The following is a 24,725-nucleotide window of genomic DNA, read 5'->3' on the forward strand; positions in this document are numbered from 1 at the left end:
AATATTGCAAGAAAAAAAAAAGAACGCCGTTAGTCAATGAAACTGCAACGATTACACAATTATTCCAAAACTCGTACATTCTAATACAGAGGAAACAGGTGGATAAAAGTAGGATCTTTCTTTCTTGTAGAATTCCTTCACCCGGGTTTGATGAGAAACCGGTGGTTCTAACCATCAAATTCAAATAAAATAATACACATGAATGGCGTTCTATGATTAAACAAGATTCGTTGATGAAGAGAATGTAGAATGCAGACGGGGAGCCCTCGCAGCTTAGCCATTTCAAATTTCCCGCTGGACGCTTCTCGTTCGGTACGTCATGTGAAGCGTGTGGTTCGCGACTTCGCCGAAAGGTGGAGATGCGATTCGAAATCGACGGCGTTCGTTACCACAGGTGTGTGTGAGTGTCCACTTTGCGTATCTGAACTCGATTTCCGTACTCAATCAGCGCTGCCATCGGCGAAAAACTAGGGAATTTGTTGCGGAACGACCAGCGGCGCATGCGCGGAACACAGGCATGCACGTATGCAATACGCATATGTGTCGTGTAGCGATGAGTAAATAACCTGACGTGCGTAAACTGTTTATGTCGGCCTTCAATTATCACACCCTCGCGTGGTCATGTATGTCAATAATACAAGATACGACCTCGACTGAACAGCATGGAGCTCTGACGGTGAAGGAGGATCAATTTCGCCAGTAAACGAATCGCGCACTCCAGCCGGGCTTAATTAACCACCTCAGAAAATCCAGGTACGTCCAGCGAGCTCGGCGTGCGTAAATATTGCGTACCCGCGATTCGAATCATGCATTCTAACCGCTTCTGTACACGGACCGAACGTCGTCGTTGACAAAGGTAACAAGAAAAACACCGTGGGACGGTGTTTCGTCTTGTCACGCCTCGCACGTTGCCGCAAACACGCGTCGAGTCGTAGGCTTCGATATACTTTCGCCTTTATACCTCTGAGCCCCGGTGAATTTCAAATATCAATCGAATTTATCGTCACGAGTCTCGCTGAGAGGAGCGCGTCACGCATTGTCCAATTGTTTGAAAGCCGGCAGTTCGTTTTGGAAAGTATATTAACGCGCATCGGTAACCTTGTGGGTGAATTTTGCGTTCCGTTATTTATTTCGTCCGCAGTGAAATAGTTAAGTCATTTTTTCGCACTCGGCTTCGTATCTATACCCGACGCGACAACGGAACGAGTAATATGCCACTGCGAACGAAGCCCATCGATCGCACAGGTAAGATATCTTAATCCAATAACCATTATAATACCTATATCTTTGCAAATACGATTTAGACTAGCAGCCTTTAGGGTTTACGGCGAGGAAAAGGTTTCCTTCCGCTGCATTTCTACCAGCGAATATCCGAGCCTCGTCGTTGTTACGTATCGCGTTGGATCATCCACTTCTCGACTTCTCCAATCGTCCTCTGTCCATCCTAATACATCATATTATACACAACGAGATAAATTGGTAAGCAAACATGTATGTATGCATCTACCTACCTGCTTACGCGCATATTTACAAGCAAACAAACCGACCCTCGCATCCATCGCTCGGTTTTATTCAAGTCCGACGTACTTGCTTACATGCCTACCGCATACATCGACACGTGGGGGTAGTCGGGAACATATTTCGAAGTTATATTCACCCGACCCTGACTAACGGGCTCCATATCCGGGAATACGCCTTCCATGAAATGCTTTCAAATTCAAGCCGTTCTTCGAAGAATTTGGAAAACGAATGCGCACGATTAATCATCTGACTGGAGGTCGGTTCATTGGTGGGTGTAAAGAGATTCAGAGTCTTCGATGGTAAGCTACATATTTGTTTTCGGTTCGTTGGAAGAACTTAAATTTCCGACCTGTAACCAGCTGCGTGTCAACATCGAATGCTCCAAAGCCTAGGCTTATTGTTAGGCTCTTAAGGAGCGTCGATACGAGAGCAAAGAAACGATACCGTTTAGTCAAGCTGTAGGAGGGAAGAATTTAAGAAGAACAAACCTCGACCTTTCCGAAAGTATAATATAATGGCATATCGATAAAACAACCGTCGTATCTGCACATCGACAACTGCAGCATTGGCTCGTTGTTATACCTGTAATAAAATGATCAAGCTCCCTAATTCCGTTTGTTCGTGAACGTTCAGACTTGGCAGAGGTCGTTAGAAATAAAAGGTTCGAAGCGTTTGGGAGGTACGGAAAAACACGGGCCCACGATATCGAATCATCCTGCAGCCGGTAGAGTGGCGACCGAATTCGGGGGGAAAAATTCCGCGAGATTCCCTGATTTCTAAAGTCCGTTTTTCAAATCCTGCTTACTGCAAACAAATCAGATGTTGTTATACATCGACCCGCAATTATCAAAAAATGTTATAGTTACGTATGTATACCAAGTAATTAATTGATTTCGAACATAATTAAATATCGTATGTTCACGCGTCCGCGTCGCAATTATTGAAATTGCGTCTTGCACAACGCGAACTCCTACAATTCTAATCAAAGGATTATAGGTACTTTGTGGGTTGGATATTGATTGCCTCAAAAAATACTATAAATTTAAAAATATATTCTAGAATTAATCGACTTGTTGTAGAGATACAGTTTTCGTTGAGTTACCGGCGGTTTAGTTTAGATGGATGATTATCGAGAATATAGATTTAAAGAAGCGTGTTGGTTATTCCCGAAGCTAAAGATCTTTAGTTTCAAGTTTCAGGACGATGGTGCCAGTCTGTACCACCGAGAAGATCGTTTTAGACGGACGTTAGATTTTCGAAATATTTCAGTTGTGGGCAATAGTCGGAGTGGGAGGAAATTTGGTTTGAGGGCAGGAGACGTAAGTGAGTAAAATGCATGGTATTTTATACTTGGTGCAAAGTTTAGAGGAACGCCATGAAAGGTGGGAGAAGGATCAGGTAAATTTTTAAAATCGAACAATAAGCGACCCTTTCACTCCCACGCTGTCCATCTTGGTTGCCGTCCATATCTGTCGACCAACCGAATGTTCTAAAATGGGAAAAGCACGTGTTGGGGAAATTTTTGTGCCTTGATTTATTGTCTATTTCGAAAGTTATTTGCAGCTGCCGGACAGCGCGATACGGATCGACCCGGCTAGGGTTCGGCTAATCCGTCCTTGGAATTTTACAAAATTGACCTGGCCATGGTCATTACCGGGTTCGAAGTGCCCGTACTTATTGTTAGAATTTTACGAACGGTCTAGTCCTAAACTCTAACGCTAGTTTTAGAATGAAACTAATCTGACAAATCTACTCATTTTTACACAACTGCATACGTCGCAACAACGTGAAAGCGATACGATACACACAATATTATGCCTCGTAATAAATACTTGTAAGATATTCAATTAGTCATTTATCCGAACAGTTTACCAATAACAATAACAAGTTTACCGATAAAGTTGGATTGAACCGTAGAGTTACGGATACGTCTGTTCTCTTGGTAGGTGCGTGGACAACTGGTTTTTGGAATTAGAGCTTGGGAGAGGCAAGATTGTGGGAGAAGGTGGAAAGAAACCAGAACAAAACTCGTAAATTGCAGGATGTGGTCGGAAAAATGCAGCTAGGTACTTGGAAGGGAGAGAATAACAGGAAGGATCGGACGTTGAAGGACCTAGCGAAAGTCAGAGAAAAGAGATGTGTGACAGTAGTGGATTTTGCGACGCAACAGCCCCCATTGCACGGCTTCTCTGCAAGTGTACCGTATGTTTCACGCTTTCACTATTGCAGCTTGCGTTTTGCGTGCCTAGGAGACGCGGATTAGCCCAGTCGCTATGTACGAAAAGAACATATGAAATGGCAATTTTCCGATACCATTATTTTCTTTTTTAAATCGCTGGCCGAGAATCATTGGTGATCTAAATCCAGAATATCGACAGATTATGCAGTAGCTTTTACCGCCGTTTTGAAGTTACGGTTTGAGGGGGTGCTCAAGTCAATTTCGACGTGTCGTATGTACCTCCGAATATCAAAGTCCACGTATCTCAGCTGCAAAAAAGGGCTTAACAACTCCATTCTATACGCAATTCGAAACAAAAACTTTCCAACACATTTTCGTTTGACGCAGCAATAAAGAAACGAATTTGTATCGCGATTTCGTAGAATCCATGCCATTTCTTTATTTCTGCGTCAAATCAAAATGACTTACATTGATTTTATTCGGAATTTTATATAGAATGGAGCTGTTTGGCCCTTTTTTGTGATTCATATATTCGAAGACACATACGTCAACGTAGAAATCGACCAGGGCACCCCCTTAAGTTGGAAAATATCGATGGTAGAAAAAAAATTTTAGTAAAAATTTCTAAACAGACGATTACTTATTTGACAAAAACAAATTTCTCCATACGTTCAAGATGCCGGAAAAAGCTAATGCAAAATCCGTTCTAAATTCTGTATTTGGACCGATGACCACCCCCGAATGGTGCAAAAAAAAAAAAAAAATTCATGGCATTGAAAAATTGCAATTTCAAGCGTACATTCCGACCGGAGACCGGCAACAAGAATCGTCTCGACGGTCGGCGGTCTTCGCTCTTTTCGCGACGATACGAAATCGGTCGTCTGCGATTTCCCGGATCAGACGAGACTCCCGAGTTCTACTCATCGCGCAGACATTGCAGACGACGCGACGGTATTTTCGCACGCAGGTCTCCTATTCCATCCACCTCCTCGTCCGTCGCCCCCTCCCCCCCCCCCCCCCCCCAAGTTTCGTCCTCGTCGAGAACCTTCCGTCGTCGTCGTCGTCGTCGATTCGCCGTCCTTGTTTCGCGCGTATTGATCCGCCCCGAATCCAGTTTACCTCGTCGGAGGTTCTCGCTCTGGGCAAAGGAGAGAGGGATGGTGGGGTTAGGGAAGGGGAGCGAGGGGCAAACCGTAGTGCCGGTTGGACCACGTTGCCAGTCGAGAGAAACTCTTCGTTCGTTCGGCTCCGAAAGTTTCCAAATTGACCGGCTGTCGTTACCCGGCCTCCGCTAGTCGAGTGTTAGATGAATTATTTGGTCTTCCTTGAACCAACCGCACCTCGTTCCAGTCTTGTCGTCATTTGACGAACCTGGTGGTAAGTTTTATCAAAATTTTACATGGATTCGTATTTCTCTTTTCGTTCTCGATGTTCGAACACGTGGATCATGGATCGTTGTACACGCGGTCGGATAATCAACTTTTAATCCAAATTTGTTCGTGCTTGCGCGTGCATTTTTCAGAAATAAAATTCACAATCGATGTTCGGACCGGGAACTTTTCAGATATTGTTTTCGTTTGATTACGGTACGTTATACAGAATGCGAATTTGATACGCGGCATACCTCTAACAATAAATATTTTCTAAGTGAACGTGATGCAAACTAGTCAGTTTATACGGTAATTGGCAAAGATTGCGACAATTGCTACCGACGATGTTAATTGTCACGATAACGATGTACAGCTTTTGGTTAGCAATCCGTTATTCTTGCAAAGATTATAACCTTCTACTGTAAAAGTGTTCGGCGTACTCGATAAAGATAGTAGACTGGAGTACGTACCGACTTTTTTTTTACCTTTCTTTTACCTTCTTTTTTAACGAGCTAGTAAATTACGACTTGCACACGGGTAGGTTGTTGAACATTACGCTGTGAATGTTGTACACAACAGCTGAAATAGTACGTTAAACTTTTAATCCGAACTACGTGTCAGGTATGTAATGTGAAAAGCTAAAACTGGAGCAAAGATACCGCGTAATCTTGTATTCTTCATACAGGTACCGTTGTCGAGTGATTCTGTTGCTCAATTTCTTGATTGACGATTGCAGCAACAGCTGCTCGCATCACGTCGGCTTTGATCTCGAATCCTTTGAAATTTTCGATAAACGAATTGACGGAAAACGTGATGATTATCGTGCGGTTATCATAAATTACAATACTCAAACGCTTACTCCGCTCGCCAAACACAATGTTTCTGATTAGAACTCTGTCTCTCCGCCATCGCGTATCTCGATCTGTTATAAAAATCAAACGGAAGAACACGGACGACGCACGATCATTTTCACGATTTAATTCGAGCCTGAATCACTATACGCATTGCCGTATGAATCGAGCGACGCTTGTTACATTACGTTGAAAAATTGAATAAACAAAAGGTTGATAAGGAAATCCACGTGCACTGATAGCGGTGCGCGTGAATCGATCGCGAATTCCATCTCGCGTGTAAACACGGAGGCAAAATTAGTTACGTATCTAAATTGATGCTATAAAATGCCGCGTTGCTTTATCCGGTGAAAAATAGAACGGTTCGTTGTTCCTAAGCTACGGAAGAAGACGAGAACGAGGAGAACAAAAAAAATGAGAATACGTCGACGCGTGTGGATGTGAACGCAAAAAAAAAAAAAAAAAACGGAGAGAGAATATTTGCCAGCTGTTGCTGAGGCGGCGAAAAAGAAGGAATAAAAAAGAAAAAAAAAACAGTTGCAGCCGTGGCAGAGTTTAGAAAGTTGTACGTACGATAAAAATATATGCGAAAATCTAATCTAATATCAATTTCTCAATCAATTTTCGAGGTATAAATTGCGGGTATTCTTATTGATATGGAACCGAAGATTGATATTTCTCAAATGATTTATCAAACTTGCAGCAATCCTTTTACAATGAACAATAAAAATTTTCGATATCTGTATAATCTATCGTCTTTGGCGAGCATATGATTATCAGTCACATTATGGCATTTGCGGTATTCATGATCCAGTTCGCGTAAGAGTTCAGAAAAACCGCGAGTTTTTAACATCCTATTCGCAATTTCTTACGCATGTCGCGGGCGTTAATTCGGGTTTCTTCCATTCAACGACCTTCTTGCCGTCATTCGTAGCGCGAACTTCACCTCGTAATAGCGTGTAAGATTCGCCACTCGTATCGCCGAGAAGCAATTGGCACATCCACGTGTTGAACATAAATTGTCAAGTTCGCAAGCCACGTGTATCAGCCTGTAAAATGACGTAATACGATCTCGACTGGCAGATATTATACGACTATCGCTGATCGACGAGTGTTGCGGAAACGCAGCTGAAACATGGATGCAAAATTTAAATTAACTAACGAATTTCGAAGCCGTATAACAAGATTACGATCCAATCAATCGCCGCTGCTTTTCACGACCTCGACTGATGGTCAATATCGAGTCTCGATTCGAATGAATTACCGCTAGATATATGTATAATAAAATATTTGCTCTCGAGATCGTCCGGGTATAATATCCTGGTAGATTGCAAGGCGAATGTTTGATCACGGAGATAAGCAATAGAATAGTCTGCTATAGCCGTTGCCGAGAGTGGGGGTAAAAAATTAGAAGCGCCAAAATGTAGAATTTTCAAATATGCATGAGTCTAATTCGTAAAATTAGAAAATTGTAGAAAGTCCACGTACAGAAATTTGAAAATACAGAAAGTCGACAATTATCTAAGGGCAAGACGTAGAACGACAAAATCTAAAAAATGTATACGATTCTACATTTTGGCATTCTACATTATAACCACTTTATATATTTCTCACCTTTCAACGTATGTTAAAAACTATAGATTAAGTTTTGGCTTCTTAAAAAAATTCCAATATCGTGGCCCTTCTAGTTTTTGACCCTCCTACTTTTCACCCCCACCCATTGACGACAAATTACGCAGCAATGAAGCGGGTAACGGAAACTATGATCAAAGAACAGACTTCTCGCATCCTACGCACGTCTGGATTCGTTGCACACATCTGCTCGTTCCTTTTGGCGTATAATCGATGTTATACGACACGTGCGATTTATGGATGCCTGCATCTATGTATTCAGTGGATGTAGATTTTGCTGACGTAATTCCTAGTGTGTACTCTAGGTTTGCCAATAGAAAGGAACGAACCGGTGCGGATATTAGGACGGCTTTTTGACGCGTGGGCAGACCGGCCGAGCCCCCAAATCCATAATAGTAGATGAAACAGGTGTAGAGGCTGGAATGCCGGTTATATTTATCGAATAGAGAGCGCCGGATTTTCTTTTATTCTTCTTTTAACTCCTCGTGATTTTCCCGCACTCCGTCGACGGCTTCTTTTAGCTTCCAAATCGTTTTCTTTCTCTTCTACCAAGAATCCAGCTTCGTCTGCAACACTACGTTGCTTTTTTTTTCCCCCCTAACGACTTACTGTCCCGTTTCTTTTCTTATCCATTCTTTTTCGTTTTTCCCCTCAAATCTCTCTCGCTCTTTCTCGCCCACTTCGAGATTTTCACACGCCGCAGGTATATGTTTGGCGCAGTTTTCTAGAAACGAGTGAAAATATCACGCAAAGATTTTCAACCTGGCTGAATCGTTAGTAACGCTAACCTAACGACAAAATAGTTTAAAAAACGTCGTTACCTTGCATTTTTTAAAATTATTCCGAACAATTCTAGTTAGCAAAATTTATTTGTATTTTGTTGATATTACATCAATGGTTTACTGAAATTCAAACGATTCTAGAATTGTGTGAGGTAACAACTTTTTTCAAAAACACATATTTGTCACGTTATCCTTACGAATTACGATCCCACGTAGATTTGATGAGGAAAAAACGAACCGCCAGCGACGCGCAGACTGGTATTTTAATCACAAGTACCCCCATTAATTACTGTATTATATGTACATACGCTTGTCTGCAAGTGATTAACACCTCTGACATACGTTACACTTACGATTAGATGTAAAAGTATGATACTCACGCTCTTTGCTTACAGAGACGAATACACGTTTAAACGTCATTTGATTACATGCCTTTCACGCGTTAATTGAGGAGTCTGATACAGCTAGAATACGAAAGCAAATACTCAACATCGCTTGAAATTAAATATTCTCGAGTCTTACGCGGTTAGGTTTATTCCCTTCTGTATTAACAGTCGTCCTCTCCTTAGGAGGTCTCGTAACCCAGCCTCACAGTCCACAGTTTGGCCAAGTGCTCTAGTATTTTTTTATTTTTTTTCTCCATCACCTTTTCATTTTCCCCATGACTTGGCATCCTATTTTCCTTGTAATTATTGTTATTACAACGTTAAAATGAAAGGGAATGCAGTAAAGATAATAATAATAATTGATGGTAGTAATAAAACTTGATGAAATCACACCGTTCTCCGGGATCACACGACGGTATAATTTCGCTTCAGCTTTCGCCAATGTCATCGACACATGCATACAATATGCGTCAAACTTTCTTCATGTTTCTTCACCTAGATTATATCATTTTTTTTTTTTAATTTATTTATTTTTTTATCATCCGTATCACCGTCGATCGTGCATTGGATGCACCGACACGCGCGTACTCTTTATATCTCCACAGATAGCCAGCTCGTCGTATCGTGTGTAGGCCATTGAAGGAACCGTCGTCGTTTCGATTCTAAGCATCTCGTTGCCAAGCCCATTATAGCGAGTCACTGACCGCATTCACGATAGACGTCGAGGTAGATCGTCGTGTAACCGTGCCAATTGGTCTGCAGTCGATTCTCGTCGCGAGGGCTGCCTCCTCGACTTTGCGACGACGAACAAGGAAAGCGCTAATGCTAATGCTAATGCTAATGCTAATGCTGATGCTAATGCCAATGCTGACTCTGCACGCGCCTACAAATTTTCTCCACGTCGGACGAACCTACGCAACATGTGCCTTTGATTACGGGAGGAATGCCCCTACAAAGTAGTTATCCTTCGAGATGAGACGCGCCGATCAGACGCGAAGATTTACGTCGAACCGTACAAAGCGAATGCAAATATTCTACAATAATTACGTGTATATATATAACGGGAAAATCGTCTTTGTTTCATTTCGACAACAGAAGGCTTACGTTAAGCAGTTGCGAGAGACAACGATTACGCATATGTATATTAATCATCGTAAGTAATCGCTTGACGTAAGCCTTCTGTTCTCAAAGTAAAAAACGGACGATATTTCCGACACATCGGTATGGTGTAAAAAAAAGACTACAGCACTTTATGGGTAGCACGAGCAAAATTAATGTTTTTCACAATTATTGATAAATTTTTACCGACACAGCAGTTGTTCAATGTAAGAGATGAAAACACAAGAAAATTTCAACGTCGGATAACTTTGCCAAAATTATACAGATGCGATAATATTCAATAGGTGCGTACGTATACACTAGTCGCTTTTTTCCCGATTTTCCCAGCATTTTATAACGGACAATTTTACTCCTGTTACGCTTTCAATCAAGGACGCAGTTCTCTATACATAAGCCAGGTATATATTCGACCAATCGCAAATCCCCGGATATATCTCTCTGTTCGGTCGGATTAAACCAGTTATATTCACAGCGAAAAATTACGGAGCGTGACTGCAGCGGTTGCGTAATTTCAAGTCCCGATAGGACCTCTATTAGGTTTCTGTTTGACTGATGAATCACATTAGACTCGACTTCCGCTCGCCTATGGAGATTGCTGAAACGATCAAAATCTGCAGATTAATTTCTTGTCATCTCCAGTTTTCACCGCGGTCAGACGAATTTACGCAGCGTCAGTGTTCAGAAATAATTGGGCTAATTATTAAGTCGATGGCAAAATTGTTGAGCAGACTATACATTATTGGACTTGCTAGTCATTCTTAACAGATCAACAATTGACGACCAAAATGCTTCTTCGCGTTATATTATATGCGTGAAATCGTTAAATTGCCTCGTGGACGTCGTTCCTATCATTCTTAACTTCTTTTTGTAGAACCTTAGATAATTCTGTTGAAAATTTTACATTATTCGGCCAGATAAGCAAGTACGTACATGACAATCGCACGTGTATTCACGGTTCATTACTATTTTTTCTTTCAAACGAATTCTAACGATTCTCCTTCTCTCGAGACCCTTTATTATATGCATCCGCTCTGTGCTTTGGTGTAATTTTCGTTTACTTCTTGCCTCATTTCCATCGCGGAGGAAGATAAATTGGCAACTGAAAGATGGAGGAGGAGAGGCATCTTATTTTTAAATACATCACTAGATCAATTTTACGGGTGATTATGCTGGAGTTAAAGGCTGTCTAATTGCTGCAATTTCTTACTAATTGATTTCATTCCCATCAAAAGAAAAATTCAAGAATCCAAGCAGAAATGATGATAATAGTCAACTGTTGATTTTCCATATCTATTGTTCTGTCAATATATATATATATATATTACATATACATATACCTAATATAATTATGCGGCGTGTAAGCAAGTGTCTCAGGAAATTTGTGCCCGGTTGTTGGCCGAAGGCCAGTTAGACACTGTTTTATTACGTCATACGAATGGAGGCAGGTCACGTTTATTAAATTCTAAACAAATTGCGCACAAATTGACGTACCGTGGCCGTTCGCTTGATGGAATACATGTATAATGTATATTACGTGTAATATTTCGTTCGATAGTCTTATCATAATATATTAGTTCCTCTGAGAGACCCTGTCGAATGTAATTTAGTTGAACGCAATTTGCTCATGCCTATATTCATATAGTATAATAAAGTTTCGAGGCCACTTGGCAATCGTACGGGGATTTTCACAATGGATTTTCTTTTTCTAACACAGTGCAGAAGCTTTTCGCCGACATATCGTGCCACTTCGTATCTTCTAATTCGTTTTTCATTCCTCGTTCTTTCTTTTTCGTCATGTTTATATGCGAGGTCGTTGAGAAGCTTTCATATATTTGGGAGAATCAAATCACGTTCGTACTGATATACGCGTTTGTAGACTTTAGACAACTAGGCACGTGGAGGTAATAAAATTTTCCGGCTTGAAACATTCTTACCTTCGAATTATGCATTATACCAATACACATTTTCGTGTTAAGCACTCTAACAGTAAGTATTGGCGTACAGCGAAAAGTTTTTTGGGTCTGCTCAAAAACGTTTGTTTCAATAAATTACTCCTTGATCGACAAACCAGAGTACTGACAGCTGATCTCGAAGTCACTAATTTTAAGAAAAAAAAAATCAAAATCGTTGAAACAAATTGCAAAATAAAAAATCGATGTTAAAACAAATTATACATTGTTTTACAAGCTAGAGCCCCGATTTAATAAATTGAAATTAAACAGACGTAAAAACTTTTTCAAATACTCGATTCTAAGCAGTGATTTAGTGAAATTGGCATTTATATATAATTTCCCATTTTTCTGCAGCAATTAGTTGTAAGCAATCGGCAGAAAATTTTAATTAAAATATAAATCTGTTCTCCGTGTCCCTAATTTTTTTTTTTTTTTTTTTCATCCATTATTCGCACGAACAAACCGAAAGCTTACGTCGAGCTTCGATGAAGTTTCGTAATTTATAACGATTAAAATAATGCAAATTGGTTTGCACCAAAGTGGGAGCTTTTTTTTCCGCCCAATTTTACCACGTAATCCTTCCGCAGCGCGACCGCGAGTCAACAACTCATGCCTATAATGCGATCCTAAACCGCAAAAATGAAGAACTGCGTCGACAATATTATATATGTCATAATAACTTTGTACATAGACATAATATCTGGACCAGCCAGATTTCAGTATCCGCATTACATAATGTCTATATGCATCATCGTTCAGTCTCAGTCTCAGTGAGAATACGGTAACTCTCATGGTAATATTTAGATTTTAACAAGTGCCGATGTACTAAAAATATTGCTGTAGGTATTTACTCCACTTTGCGCGCATCATACACTCGGAGCGTGTAGGTACTGATGGTTAACCTCTATTTTTCGCACTCCTGGTTTACCTTAGATCATACTATTACACGTACATTGCACGTCAATTTTTATTTGACAGGTAATCTTGCCCACCCATAAAATTATAAATAGAATCTCGTTTTTTTTTTTTTTACATTCCATTTTGGATAGGTTTAAATCACAGGCAGTTTGTACCGGGTAAACTTTTTTTTCATAGCCTGTGCGTAACGTATACGGATTTTGTATACAGTTCGCTTTATAAAATTGCTTTACAGAACGAAAGGCGAAAAAAGAAGAATTCAACTTTCAGCTCGTACTTACCGGATAGAACCGGTCGGCTAATCAAAACTGATTCAACTTGAGAGAATTAACTCTGTTATTATAATACGTTATTCCTCCAGCTGACTGAACCTGATATTCTTGTTAAAAATGTATAATATAAAACTAAATTTTATTTTTGTCGGTAAAAAGAATAGCGGATAATTTCTCGAGTGCTTAAAATATTATATATGTATGTGAATAGTGGCGTAATAAGAAGTTACACTTAATGATATGTGTATTACTCACTCGAGTGTCAATTGCTACTACGTACGTAACGATATTACGGATATTGTGGTGAACACAAAAACCCTGCCGAGGTCGTGCAGGTTTTCATTATACATCATGTTGTCATTCTATACCTTACAGTAACAGTAATTTTTCATTGGGCATTGAAATTTGCTCGAATGTTTTCAGCAAAAAGTATTGAAAAAATGAATCCTGCTGCCGCGCTTCATTTTTAGTTCGACAGCCAGAAAACGACAAAATTAAGTAAACGCATATCATTAATTTATCACGTTTTATGAAACGCCCGCAAGAGGAAACAGAATTTTTGTCATCCTTTCCTTTTTCCACCGAATCTGCCGATTTGCGGTTCCAACCTCGTTGATTTTTGTTAATTCAATTTTATTTCATAACTTTTCACACTCGTTGCTGTTTTTTTTTTCTCTCCGTAATTCAATTTCACGGCAAGTATGAGAAATAAAAATTTCCGGGATTTTCAAGGAAACTTATTTCTTTATTTATTCATTTTATAGCAAACTACTTATTTTCGCGGATAGCGAATTCGATACACTTGTACACACGCTTAGAAAACACATGGATAATCCGTATACACCGATTACCTATCTGGTATGCAATGAACTATATTGAGAGCCGGTCAAGAGAAGCCATTCGCCTTCACCTTCTTGTGACATTGAGACCAGTTTACAGCTGGGAATTACTTATTACGTCGTAGCTAATAACCACCCAGCATCGCACTGTCCGCAGTGCTTAATAATAATACGTTAAGATAAAATTCTTGGCTACATAATCGGTACGTCTTTTGTTTAACATGAAATGTCAGAGCGGCTTTGCGGTTCTTTGACGTAGCATCTCTGCCCGCCTCACATCTTATTTAATTACATTCGTTCGGCGTAAAAGAAGTCTTCTACACTTCTTTTTCACGGACGACTCGTTAAGCCGTATTTTTATGGTATACGTAAGATTTTGAAGCAGTTTATAACTACGGCAAAAATGAGGTAATGAATAATACGTTGCTGCGATATACGCTTTATTGTTAGTCATACTTTGGAAAATAAGAAAAACATGTAGATTTACTCACGCGTTGTACTACGTACGAATTTGATAATTATATTCTGGTAAAGAAATTTTTTCTTCTCTTCCTGTTTACGAAAAATATCATATACCTGAAATTTGATTTATTTTATTAATCGATCGTCATGAATTGATGACGCGTAGTATAAATTATACTCTCAAACGAACACATTATCATCATTTTACAGCAAACAATGATTCGCGGATTTCGACTGCTAGCTTCTGGTGTTGTAAAAAAGTTTTTATCTTGGATTCGAATTTTGTGTAACAAATTTTGAAAACTTGATTTGATATTGAAATCCTCCTCGTTTCAAAACTTTATTAAAATTTTATCAAAACTTCCATCGCTCCTTAAACGAAAGTTCAATTTTAAAGTCTCATTCATTGACTCAGCGTTTCAATTATAATACATACATAAAATTAGACGGAAAATTGCTTGACTTAATGAGTATCAGTTTCTCAATATCTTTAAGAAATCTCAAACTGTTTCGTCACAGATATGAAGCTATCTTATTTCTAGATTAAATCGTTCTTTTTTTCATACTCACGTTACATATATACGCGTGTAACAAACTCGTTTATCTACGCGAAAAGACGTAACTGAGTGATATTATGTCTGACGAGTATTATGTTGCAAAAATTAACGTCATGCAACTAAACGCGGCTCTATCTTGGTCCTCGAAGCGTATGAAGCCAAGCTTTTTGCACGGATTATTATTTTTTTATTATTCAAATAATCGGTTCTATTCGTTCGGTCAGAATCTGCAGTGATCCAACTTCCGGTCGTTCATACGAGTTGGACAAATAACGATAGAATCACAAATTCTGCATATAAATAGTTGTGCTATGTGGGACGGATGAATCTGATGCTACGTCGATTTATTAAATAAATTATTGCATTTTTTCTTTAACGATGACTTATATTTTTCAATTTCTCCACAACCGATAGGCTAACAATAAAATCTTCACCTCGAAGATTAATTCTTGATCGGAGAATGACAAACCCGGTTGTTGTTTTTTTTTTCCATAAATACGCCGCATGAACCAGAAAAATGAATCCAGCACTTTTGCAGAACCGATGTTGATACAAAAAGATCGATATCTTCCATCTTCTCCCTTCTTTTTTTTCTCATCTTTTTCAATCTAATTAACGCTACCGAGTCAATCCGTTAATCAAAATCCTGGATTATTATAAATCCAGAGTAGGTATATGTAACATTCGTCAATCATCATTTATGGTAATTATCAAACATTTATACGTTATCACTGTTTTAATACCTTACTTAGCACTTGTCAGTTCAACACACTTCTGTTGATTTAATGCAGCTAAAACAATGTTGAATTTGAAAATACGTATAAGAAAATGTTCTCGTCAATATCAATTTCTGTCGTAAAATTGTACGTATGTTAATTATCGTGGTGTGGTAATTGTGTTAGCTTAAAAAAAAAAAATTTCATTTTAATAAAAATAGAAATAGAAAAGCTGAACAAAATTCACGCCCGATCGGATCAACAAATCAAACATAAACGAAAATTGTGTATCTATAGATAACACTGCCTTGTATCTAGTTCTCGTGACATTGATGATATAAATCTCGTCGTCAGTGCGGAGAATAATTCCTCCCACCAATCGAATTTGCAGGTCACCTGCGTGTTTTTTTTTCTTTTTTTTTTTTTATCGTTTCTTTTCTCTTGTCCACCTCCCTCCAACTTAGCCTCATAACGTACATTATATTCGTACGTACGAACCGAGACTCGCGTCACTTGAGATCAAACAGTTGTCTCGTGCCGTTCGTATTCACTTTTCTCAATTAACGTTACGTGGTATACCTAATAACACCGTAATATTGTCGATATTTTTTTTCTTTCGCTCGGCGCAAATGAACTGGTGGCTCACTTACATCATTTATGGTTCTTCCAACCACTTTCTAATATGAGAGAATAACTTGGACAAATCAATTGTCTGCGATCTTGATTTACAATTTTCATAAAAAAAAAAAAAAAAAAAAAATTGTAAACCGTGTGAATTTTTCGACAGTGTGAAACTATCGAGATATTACGTTACAAGGTAATTAAAATGAAACTAAAATAAAAAAATTAGTCACGCAATCTTCGTCTGAAAATATTGTGTAAGCTCAATTATTTATTTCCGTATAATATTGTCAAGTAATGTGATGTATTGCCGAAAAGATCGTAAAAACTCGAGGTTGATGCGGAATAACAGCGCGATACCGCGATGTCGTATAATCGTCGCGTGATAAAGAGACCCGGATTCATCATTTTTAGTCTCTTCAGTCGTTCGTCGTCCATGCGAAAGACGTTAAATTTTCGCAATATATGTTGAAGCTTCGGCAGCCTTATCGACCCGGCCGCGATTCGCGGACTAATTTTACTCCATTATCATCATTAGCTGCAGTCGCTGATTATTACCTTATTCCTGACAAAAGAAACTATGCAAATAGCTAATGAAGCAGCATTACAGACCGTAATCAAAACCGCTTCGCATTACTTTTATAAACCGAATAAATAACCATTCTTTGCAACCAGCACGGTTCTAACTGCGATATGTATACCGATTGGATGATAACGCTGCTTGGGCGAAAACCACAAAATTACATTCAAGACCGGAAATAAGTAGAAACTACGTCGCAAGAATCCTCGCTCATTGTACTAATTAAATTAAACTAAAAAAAAAAACTAATCTACATGCATATTTCCTTACTCGCTGCGGCAACGTGATTACTTCGCAAAAAAAAAACAAAACTGCGCAGAGTAACCGTTGCAAGACCTCTGCTTCGAAAAATGAACGATCGTATTATATTGCTTATACTTTACAGGAGGTACGATTTGCCTAAAACCCCCTGAGTAAATCTTCTGGTCAATTGTAGCTAATATTGCAAGGTGGCATATGATTTATGCGAAAATTCCGCGAAATCTGTTTACAACCGTTACATAATCGCTTATTATTCCGTATCAAAGGTTGAAGGATTTCTCGTACAAGTCTGTTTTAGATTCATTGAAACTATAACACGTATCGGTGTTAGTACGACGTAAAAGCTTGAAAAGCAAAGGATGAAAATTGCCATTTTGCCAAATGGAATACGGCGATCAATCATGCGAAGTTGTGAATCGAGTTCTTGTTTCTGATAATGCGCGCGTCTCACCGAAACGCGAACAGCCGCGTCGAGAATTATACCGATGTGTTTGTATCGTGATTCCAATGAACAGCGCTAATCGTTTTTCATGGTCGTGTTGATTTTGTCAAAATCATTTCGGTCAAGGTCTGCCGATCATTTTGTCCCGTTCGCTTTTACCGTGATGGCTGATCGCGTGCCTGAACACCCGTGACAAAGTTTAGTCACGTGAAAACGAAGAGACAAGCAAATTTATATGCTGCTTATTATTATTGTTGTTATCATTATTATCATTATAATTGTCATTGTTAATATTATTACGTGAAGGTACTCATGTTTGTACGTACACAGATTCGCCGCGTATAACATTCTTAAGATAGCGTGTGTAATGATATATGTATTGTGACGGAGGGAAAATTGTTGTGTATTTGAAAACATTGATAACAGCTGGATACTCACTGGCTATCCAATGAAGTTTGACTGTATATTATATACCGTATTTATTCGCATTAAATCTTGAAAAAGAACTTACGGCTGACCATAAATTTCATAGTCCAATTGTAATTTCTTGCACCACGTCTTGATTCTCAGGATAACTCAGACGATTATTGATGGATAAAATATAGTGATGAAGTTATATATGAATGGATTTTGTTATTGAAATCATGACGATTCATCGTTTGTACGATCTGGCTGATTTTTTCAAAGACGTTTTTAATTAGGTAAGCTTAACAGACTCATCAAAGACATGAAGAATATAATAGGCAAAACACTGAACTAGCACTCCTAGTCTTTGTCCAATTCTGACGCGATAGACACGTGAGTCTGTAGCTTCGTTATTGTTTTCTCATGATAAGCTGAAATGGCTATTATCGGCCAGCGATATGTGTGTTATATGTGTGAACGATCAAATATTGTGTAAACGTTGAATATGTATCGCTATGTTATTTTTACGACACTTGTCTGAGAATTTTCTTCTCGGCCTGCATTTCAACAGACTTCCTTATTTGTTTCATTTAGAGTAATCCATTTCCCGTTATGTTTGATCCAACCAGGCGTGAGTTATACCCACAATTTATTGGGCTCAACCGTTTCTTAGTATGCCTCATTCTTCAGGCATCTGTAATTCAGCTTCTCTGATTGTGACGTTTTCTTTGTTTTTCAGAGGAGCTATCGCAGCGAGAAGCAGAAAAGGGAGAACTTGAGCCTGAACCTCCTAGCGTTGAGTCCAAGTCTAAATCTAAACTGAAAGACAACATGGTTTCGTCAGTTTCTACCAACCCAGACTCGGAGGGTCTTAATGACTCTGTACTGGAACTGCAAGACGAGCGTCACCCTCAGTTGACGCTGGCTTCTCTAAACATGATGCGTAAAAATAGACACTTTTGCGACGTTGTCTTACATGTAAGTTGGATCAATTGAACAAACAACTCGACCACCATACATCATTGGAACATTGTTTTTGTCCCATCATTCATATTTATTATACAACGTCGGTGTTCCAATAATTGGCCAAACCTGGGCGCAGTCTAGCTGATGTATGTCTGAAACAACGTATTACTACTCCATTGATTCTAGGTTCAATCACAGATCTTCCACTTAAAATCACTTCTTTGACAAATATTTAGCAAACCTTCCTCACCGCCAATAATTTGAAGTTGCGGAAGCAATTGATACATCTTGTTCATATTATGGCATATTGTCAGTCTAAATTCAAATGCCAACTATTCTCTTCTTTTATATGTCAGCGAAGCCATTTACCAATCTGCCAAATAAAAATGCTGAGAGACTCAAGTCAGTAAAAGTGTATAGCGGAGGTCAAATCGGTAAACCTATAATCAAATTGTGAGTAGGAAAAATTATAGCTGAAAAAATTTAACGCGATTCAAGAAATTGTACCGGGATTTCTTTTCCTTTCCTAATCAGTTGAACCATTTCTGTATAGCTGATCAAATTAACGTCTTATCAATTTTTTTACAACATTTTACTTGAATCGAACTAAAGAAAATTGGATTAAGTAAGAAGTCGGGCTCTGCAACGAGCCCGCGGGCAACTCGGACGCAGTTCTGTCGCCAACTAGGTATTTGAAAAAAAGATTTGTTCAAATTTAAAAACACTCGAACTTATGAATATACATTAGCCCGTTGGAGTTAACGCGACTGTGTTTTTGGCTTGGTTTTGGCATTACCATTTGTGGTTGGGTGACACACTAGGGCCGTGTATTGCCCTCTGCAGGTCGGCAGTACCGAAGTTCATGGACACAGAGCTGTATTGGCAGCAGTCTCCCCGCATCTGTTTGAACTCTTCAGTGCTGATAAACAAGGGAACAAGGAACCCAGAGTTACCTACAAATTGAATGGAGGATTCGACAAGGTCGCTCTGCAAAAGCTGGTTGATTATGCCTACACTTCCAGGTGAGCTGACCACTTTTATTTACCCCTTCTTTTCATTTCTGTGCACAATTTTGTTCGACCACCTGAATCTGAATTCTCATGCTGTGTAATTATTTAATCGATAGATACTTTTGGAAAATACTGGTGAGTATGTTACGAGTCCGTTGTTTTCATTTGTCATCCGTATCCTCAACTACTCTCATATATTTAACTATGTGAGCTTCACCGCCTTCACCATTTTTACTATACGTAGGGTATTCTCTAGAATTTTTATATCTCACAAACGACTGTAAAGTTACATATTACTGACATTTTTTGAATCTAAAATTTACAGGCTTGAGATACTACCATCGCAGGTGAAATCAGTCTACTTGGCAGCATGGCATTTGAAAATGGAAAGGGTTTCGGCACAATGTGCCGCTCATCTTTTGCATTATCTAACACCAGGTTCATGTCTGGAAGTTCGCGCTCTTCCAGGAATAACCCAGAATGAGGATTTTGCAAAAAAAGTCGATGCTTACATAAGAGACCATGTGAGTAACAACGAATACATTGCTCCAGATGTTAGGATTTTGAAAAATGGCCAAACGGATACGCGTCTATAAACATCCTGTCGACAGCTGCGTGATTTTATTCTACGCCTCTGTCGAAAATGATGTGCCCCAAACTAAATCGGGTTCCAGTTCTAATACATGCCATTGTTACCGAATTTCCAGTTTGAAGCTGTCTGCAGCAGCCCCACTTTGTTGTCGTTGCCCTGCGTGAAAATCGAGGTCTTGCATCAAACTGTTCAGGAAATGTCATTGGTGAATGGAACGAGTCTTTGCCACTTGGTATTGGATTGGGTGAAGCGATCTCTCACAGACTCTACCAGCTTGACCGTGGATCATCTTACGCAAAAAACATACTTGTTGTATCTTGCCCTGGATAATAGCCTGCAAGATTGCACGGATTTACCTTCAGGCGACGTTAGCGATACCGACATTGTTCAAGATTATAAAAAACTTTCACTGAAATCGCAAGCACAATCCAAGGGCCGCAGGAAGGGTCCGTTGCAGCCAGCTAAGCCAAGAGTTCTTATCTACTCGAGAGATATCGGAGAGCGGATCGAGTCAGAATTGGAACCAGACTGGAATCTCATAGGAGCAAGTAAAGTTGGTGGTAAGAAAAAAATTATTTTTACAAAGTGGTAACTGATTAATAGCTATTTTAAGAGATAAATAGACGTTGTTAATATTAAATCCAGCTTGAGCCGCTCAAATTTAATTCATTAAACGTCTAAGCAGGTAATCATTCAAAGCAACTACTTCCTGAATGGTAAGCCTGCTAATTTAACCACGTAGCTTGTAGAGTTTTTCTTTATCCTAGTTATATCGATCATAACTTAAGAATAGAGACTCAACATCAACTAACGTCTTTTTGATTCATTTCTAAGTAAGTTCTGTAAGTTCTTTGAACGATAATTACATTTCCAGAACATGCTTTCTTGGCCATTGTAACTCTGGATGGAAGACTGACCACACTGTCGGTACAACTTCGACTCAACACACCATCATCGCCATCTCCATTGGCAACTCCAGAAATTGTAGCTTCTAAAAATTGTTTTGCAAACGAGCCCGAGTTGTATTGTGCTCTCCCAACAATGAAGGCAGGAAAATGTGCCGTTGGTTGTGCCAATTTGAATGATACGTTGTTGGTCTGCGGCGGTTACGATAGGGTTGAATGCTTGAAGTCTGTGGATCAGTATTTGCCAGAATCAAACACCTGGCAGGTACTGTCGGGAATGAGGGAAGCCAGAGGTCGATTTGGAATCGCTGTCGTTAACGGAAGAGTTTATGCAATCGGTGGGTCAAATGGTTCTACGGAACTTGCTACTGTCGAAGTTCTCAACCCTGAGGCTGGATGGAAGTGGTCAGCCGTTGCGAATCTTCCTTTGGCTAGGTCAAATTCGGGTGTCTGCGCTTTGGGAAGCCAGATTTATTGCATCGGCGGATGGAATGGTCAGGTGAGCAAAAGATACCTACAAATTTAACTACAACTATTTCTTCTCGATATTCTGAATTTTTTCTCACATCTGTAGGAGCAGGAGTACTATACAAGAAGAACTTTAAAAGCTTTAATTCGTTATAGGCTGGTATTAAACAGTGCGACGTCTTCGATCCTGAGACAGGTAAATGGTCAAGCATCGAACCACTGAGAACTGGAAGATACCAGGCAGGAGTATGTGCATATCAAGACCGCGTCTACGCAGTAGGTGGCTGCGATGCGTGGAACTGTTTGAATTCTGTGGAAATTTACAACCCAGAAGAAGATACGTGGTCAGTGGGACCACCTCTCATATCAGCACGTCGAGGCTGCGGTCTTGCTGTCTTCCGCGGTCGACTTTACGCCGTTGGCGGATCTTCTGGGACGCACAGTCTCACGACGACGGAAATATTCGACCCTGAAGAACAAGTCTGGGTACCAGGACCGAATCTGGCTACACCGAGAGCTAATGTAGCTGTCGCAGTTGTCGGAGACAGGTGAAATTTTTATAGTCGACGTAAAACTTTGTTTGCATTGCAAAAATACGCTATCGCGGTTACTCTGAATTTTTATTATGACAGCAAATAGTAAGATTTTTATGTACTTACAGGTTGTACGCAGTATGCGGATTTTCTGGTAAGAATTTCTTGAATTCCATCGAATATTTGGACGCTCACAGCAACGAGTGGACGACGTTCGTACCAAAGTCCGACGGCACAAACACACCCGCAAGCTCGCTGCAGAACAGTTTTTCAGATCCTAGCTTGAATGGTAATGAAAAGAACGTGATGAATATCAGCACGTCGAGCAACGCAAGTGATTCGAGTATGATCAGCGAGAAAAATGGTTCCGTGTATGGTTCCGGAATGGAATCATTGTCCAATTTTCAAAAAAACACCACTACCACAAGTTTTGACACAAATGTAAATGCTACGGATGAGTCTGAGCAAGACTCCGTCAGATCGAGTGATGGCACTGCTGCAACTAATGGTACTTTAAAAAGTTCCGATGCCGTCGTTACTACCGAAGCAAATCCCGAATCTCCGATGATTCCGCATACGACAACAAACGGAACTACGGTAAATGCGGGTTCTGCGAGTACTGCGAATGGTATACATGATCGAAAAATCAGCAGGGCTGATCTCGCGTCAAGTAATGGATCTCAAGAATTCTAAATGCATAATGATTGTTGGTTTTTTAAGTCAGATGAATGAAAGTATAATAAAGATAAATGTATCTCTGATTATTCTCATTGCATCTAATATGCGGTGGAAGAGCGAATGATGCGTAGGAGCGAACGTGACAGTTTTCTTCCTTTCTTTTTTAAAAATATTAATATTATTATTATACGTAAGGAGAGTAAAATAAATTCAAGAGAAAAAAAAACGAGAACGAAATAAAAAATATTTCAACATCATCCGTGCCATACAGTATGTAAAACAATCCTTTGCGTATTTTTATTCGACAAAAATTCCATAATTTTTGCGGAAAACATGAAATAAAATTGGGTCCACAGATTTTGTATATAATATAATACTATCCACCATATAATACTATCAATTATTATTGTTACGTGGGTGATAGGGTTTACAAAGAAACTCTTGTGAGGCAACGTGAATCAGCAGCAATAATTTGTCAGCCTCAAAAATACTATGGAAGTATTTTTAAATTAATAATATACCTGCGTTTGTCTACTTTGTTTTAACGGTACCTATGAATTTGATGTTAAAATACCTGAAAATCACTCCTAATCTTAATCAGCAAAATATTTCATATTATATATTCGTCGTTTGGTAGATACTAGACTACGATATATTTAAAAAAATATACAAATATATTATATATATATATATATATATACAGACACGTACGACAGCATACATATGAAAGAAAATATATTTTTGAAATAATTAAAACGCGCTAATACGCCGCCATAGAATTAAAGCAGGTTACAAACTGAATTCTTTTCGACTGTTGTACCAAATTGAACGGTTACTGTTATATCAAGACATTTGAAGAATTGAAAAATGAAAAAAAATATCCTATGCCCTAAGATTATCTATAATAAAGAATAAACTTGAAAAGAAATTATATTTTCTGTTCACTTTGTAACGAGCACTTTTATTACTGCCCCACGTTGGGCGACATTTTGTAACGCGAGAATTTCGAGGGATAAAAAGATAATGTGCTCGGTTACCCTACGGCGCAGTTACTAACCTGAATAATTAGATATAGAGAGATAAGAGAAGGGAAGGATACGATTGTTGGGCGCCAGACGCACATGCGTCAGAAAATAGATAATTAGAGAAAAAGATAAAGGTAAAGGTAAAGGTAATAGATAAAGGTAAGGTCAGGTTCTACGACGGTTTTGCACAGCTTGATTTTTGCACAGCAATTGCGATAGATGCGATAATTAACAATATTTACAGCCAGAGAAAAGTTAAGCGAGAGAGTTAACAAATAACGGAACGTTTTCCGAATAAGCGCGAGATATGCGTAGACTCGCGATACTATGATTCAAGGTAATGATTAACACGGTTTTATGATAAATAGGCAGAACAGAAAAAGATATACGGTACTTAAATTAAGCATTGACCAAGCAAACCATAAAATATGAGAAGCGATTATAAGACACATGCGACATACAAAAATTGTAATAGTTATCACATTACCAGAATTATCAGCGATATAACAGAGGCAGGGAATTATTGATTACAAGGTAAATTCAAGGAAACAGGCCAAGTAGAGAATTATTATAAGATACAGAGAATAACAGATAATACGTAGTCTCTAGTTTGCGGTAAGTGCGAGAGAAAGAGAGATAATATTCGGTACGATGAAAGATAATTTAAGATAAGACAAATAATA

General features: G+C 39.1%; 1 protein-coding gene across 5 annotated transcripts; it reads left to right on the forward strand.

Moving 5' to 3' along the window:
* The first annotated feature begins 567 nt into the window (after positions 1-567).
* LOC124177098 (influenza virus NS1A-binding protein-like) lies at positions 568-23,871 on the forward strand. 5 transcript variants are annotated; one of them, XM_046559102.1, is made up of 8 exons: positions 568-753; positions 18,605-18,843; positions 19,675-19,853; positions 20,167-20,365; positions 20,549-20,993; positions 21,308-21,837; positions 21,963-22,354; positions 22,468-23,871. In XM_046559102.1, the coding sequence occupies exons 2-8, from the start codon at positions 18,697-18,699 to the stop codon at positions 23,030-23,032; spliced, it is 2,457 nt and encodes an 818-aa protein (XP_046415058.1). In that variant the 5' UTR covers positions 568-753; positions 18,605-18,696; the 3' UTR covers positions 23,033-23,871. The 5 variants fall into 5 exon arrangements, with proteins under 5 accessions (XP_046415058.1, XP_046415055.1, XP_046415056.1 ...); XM_046559099.1 differs by lacking the exon at positions 568-753 and adding an exon at positions 778-1,245; XM_046559100.1 differs by lacking the exon at positions 568-753 and adding an exon at positions 4,905-5,077.
* The last annotated feature ends 854 nt before the right edge of the window (positions 23,872-24,725 follow it).

This window comes from Neodiprion fabricii, chromosome 3, assembly GCF_021155785.1.
Source record: "Neodiprion fabricii isolate iyNeoFabr1 chromosome 3, iyNeoFabr1.1, whole genome shotgun sequence".
NCBI classification, from domain to species: Eukaryota; Metazoa; Arthropoda; class Insecta; order Hymenoptera; family Diprionidae; genus Neodiprion; species Neodiprion fabricii.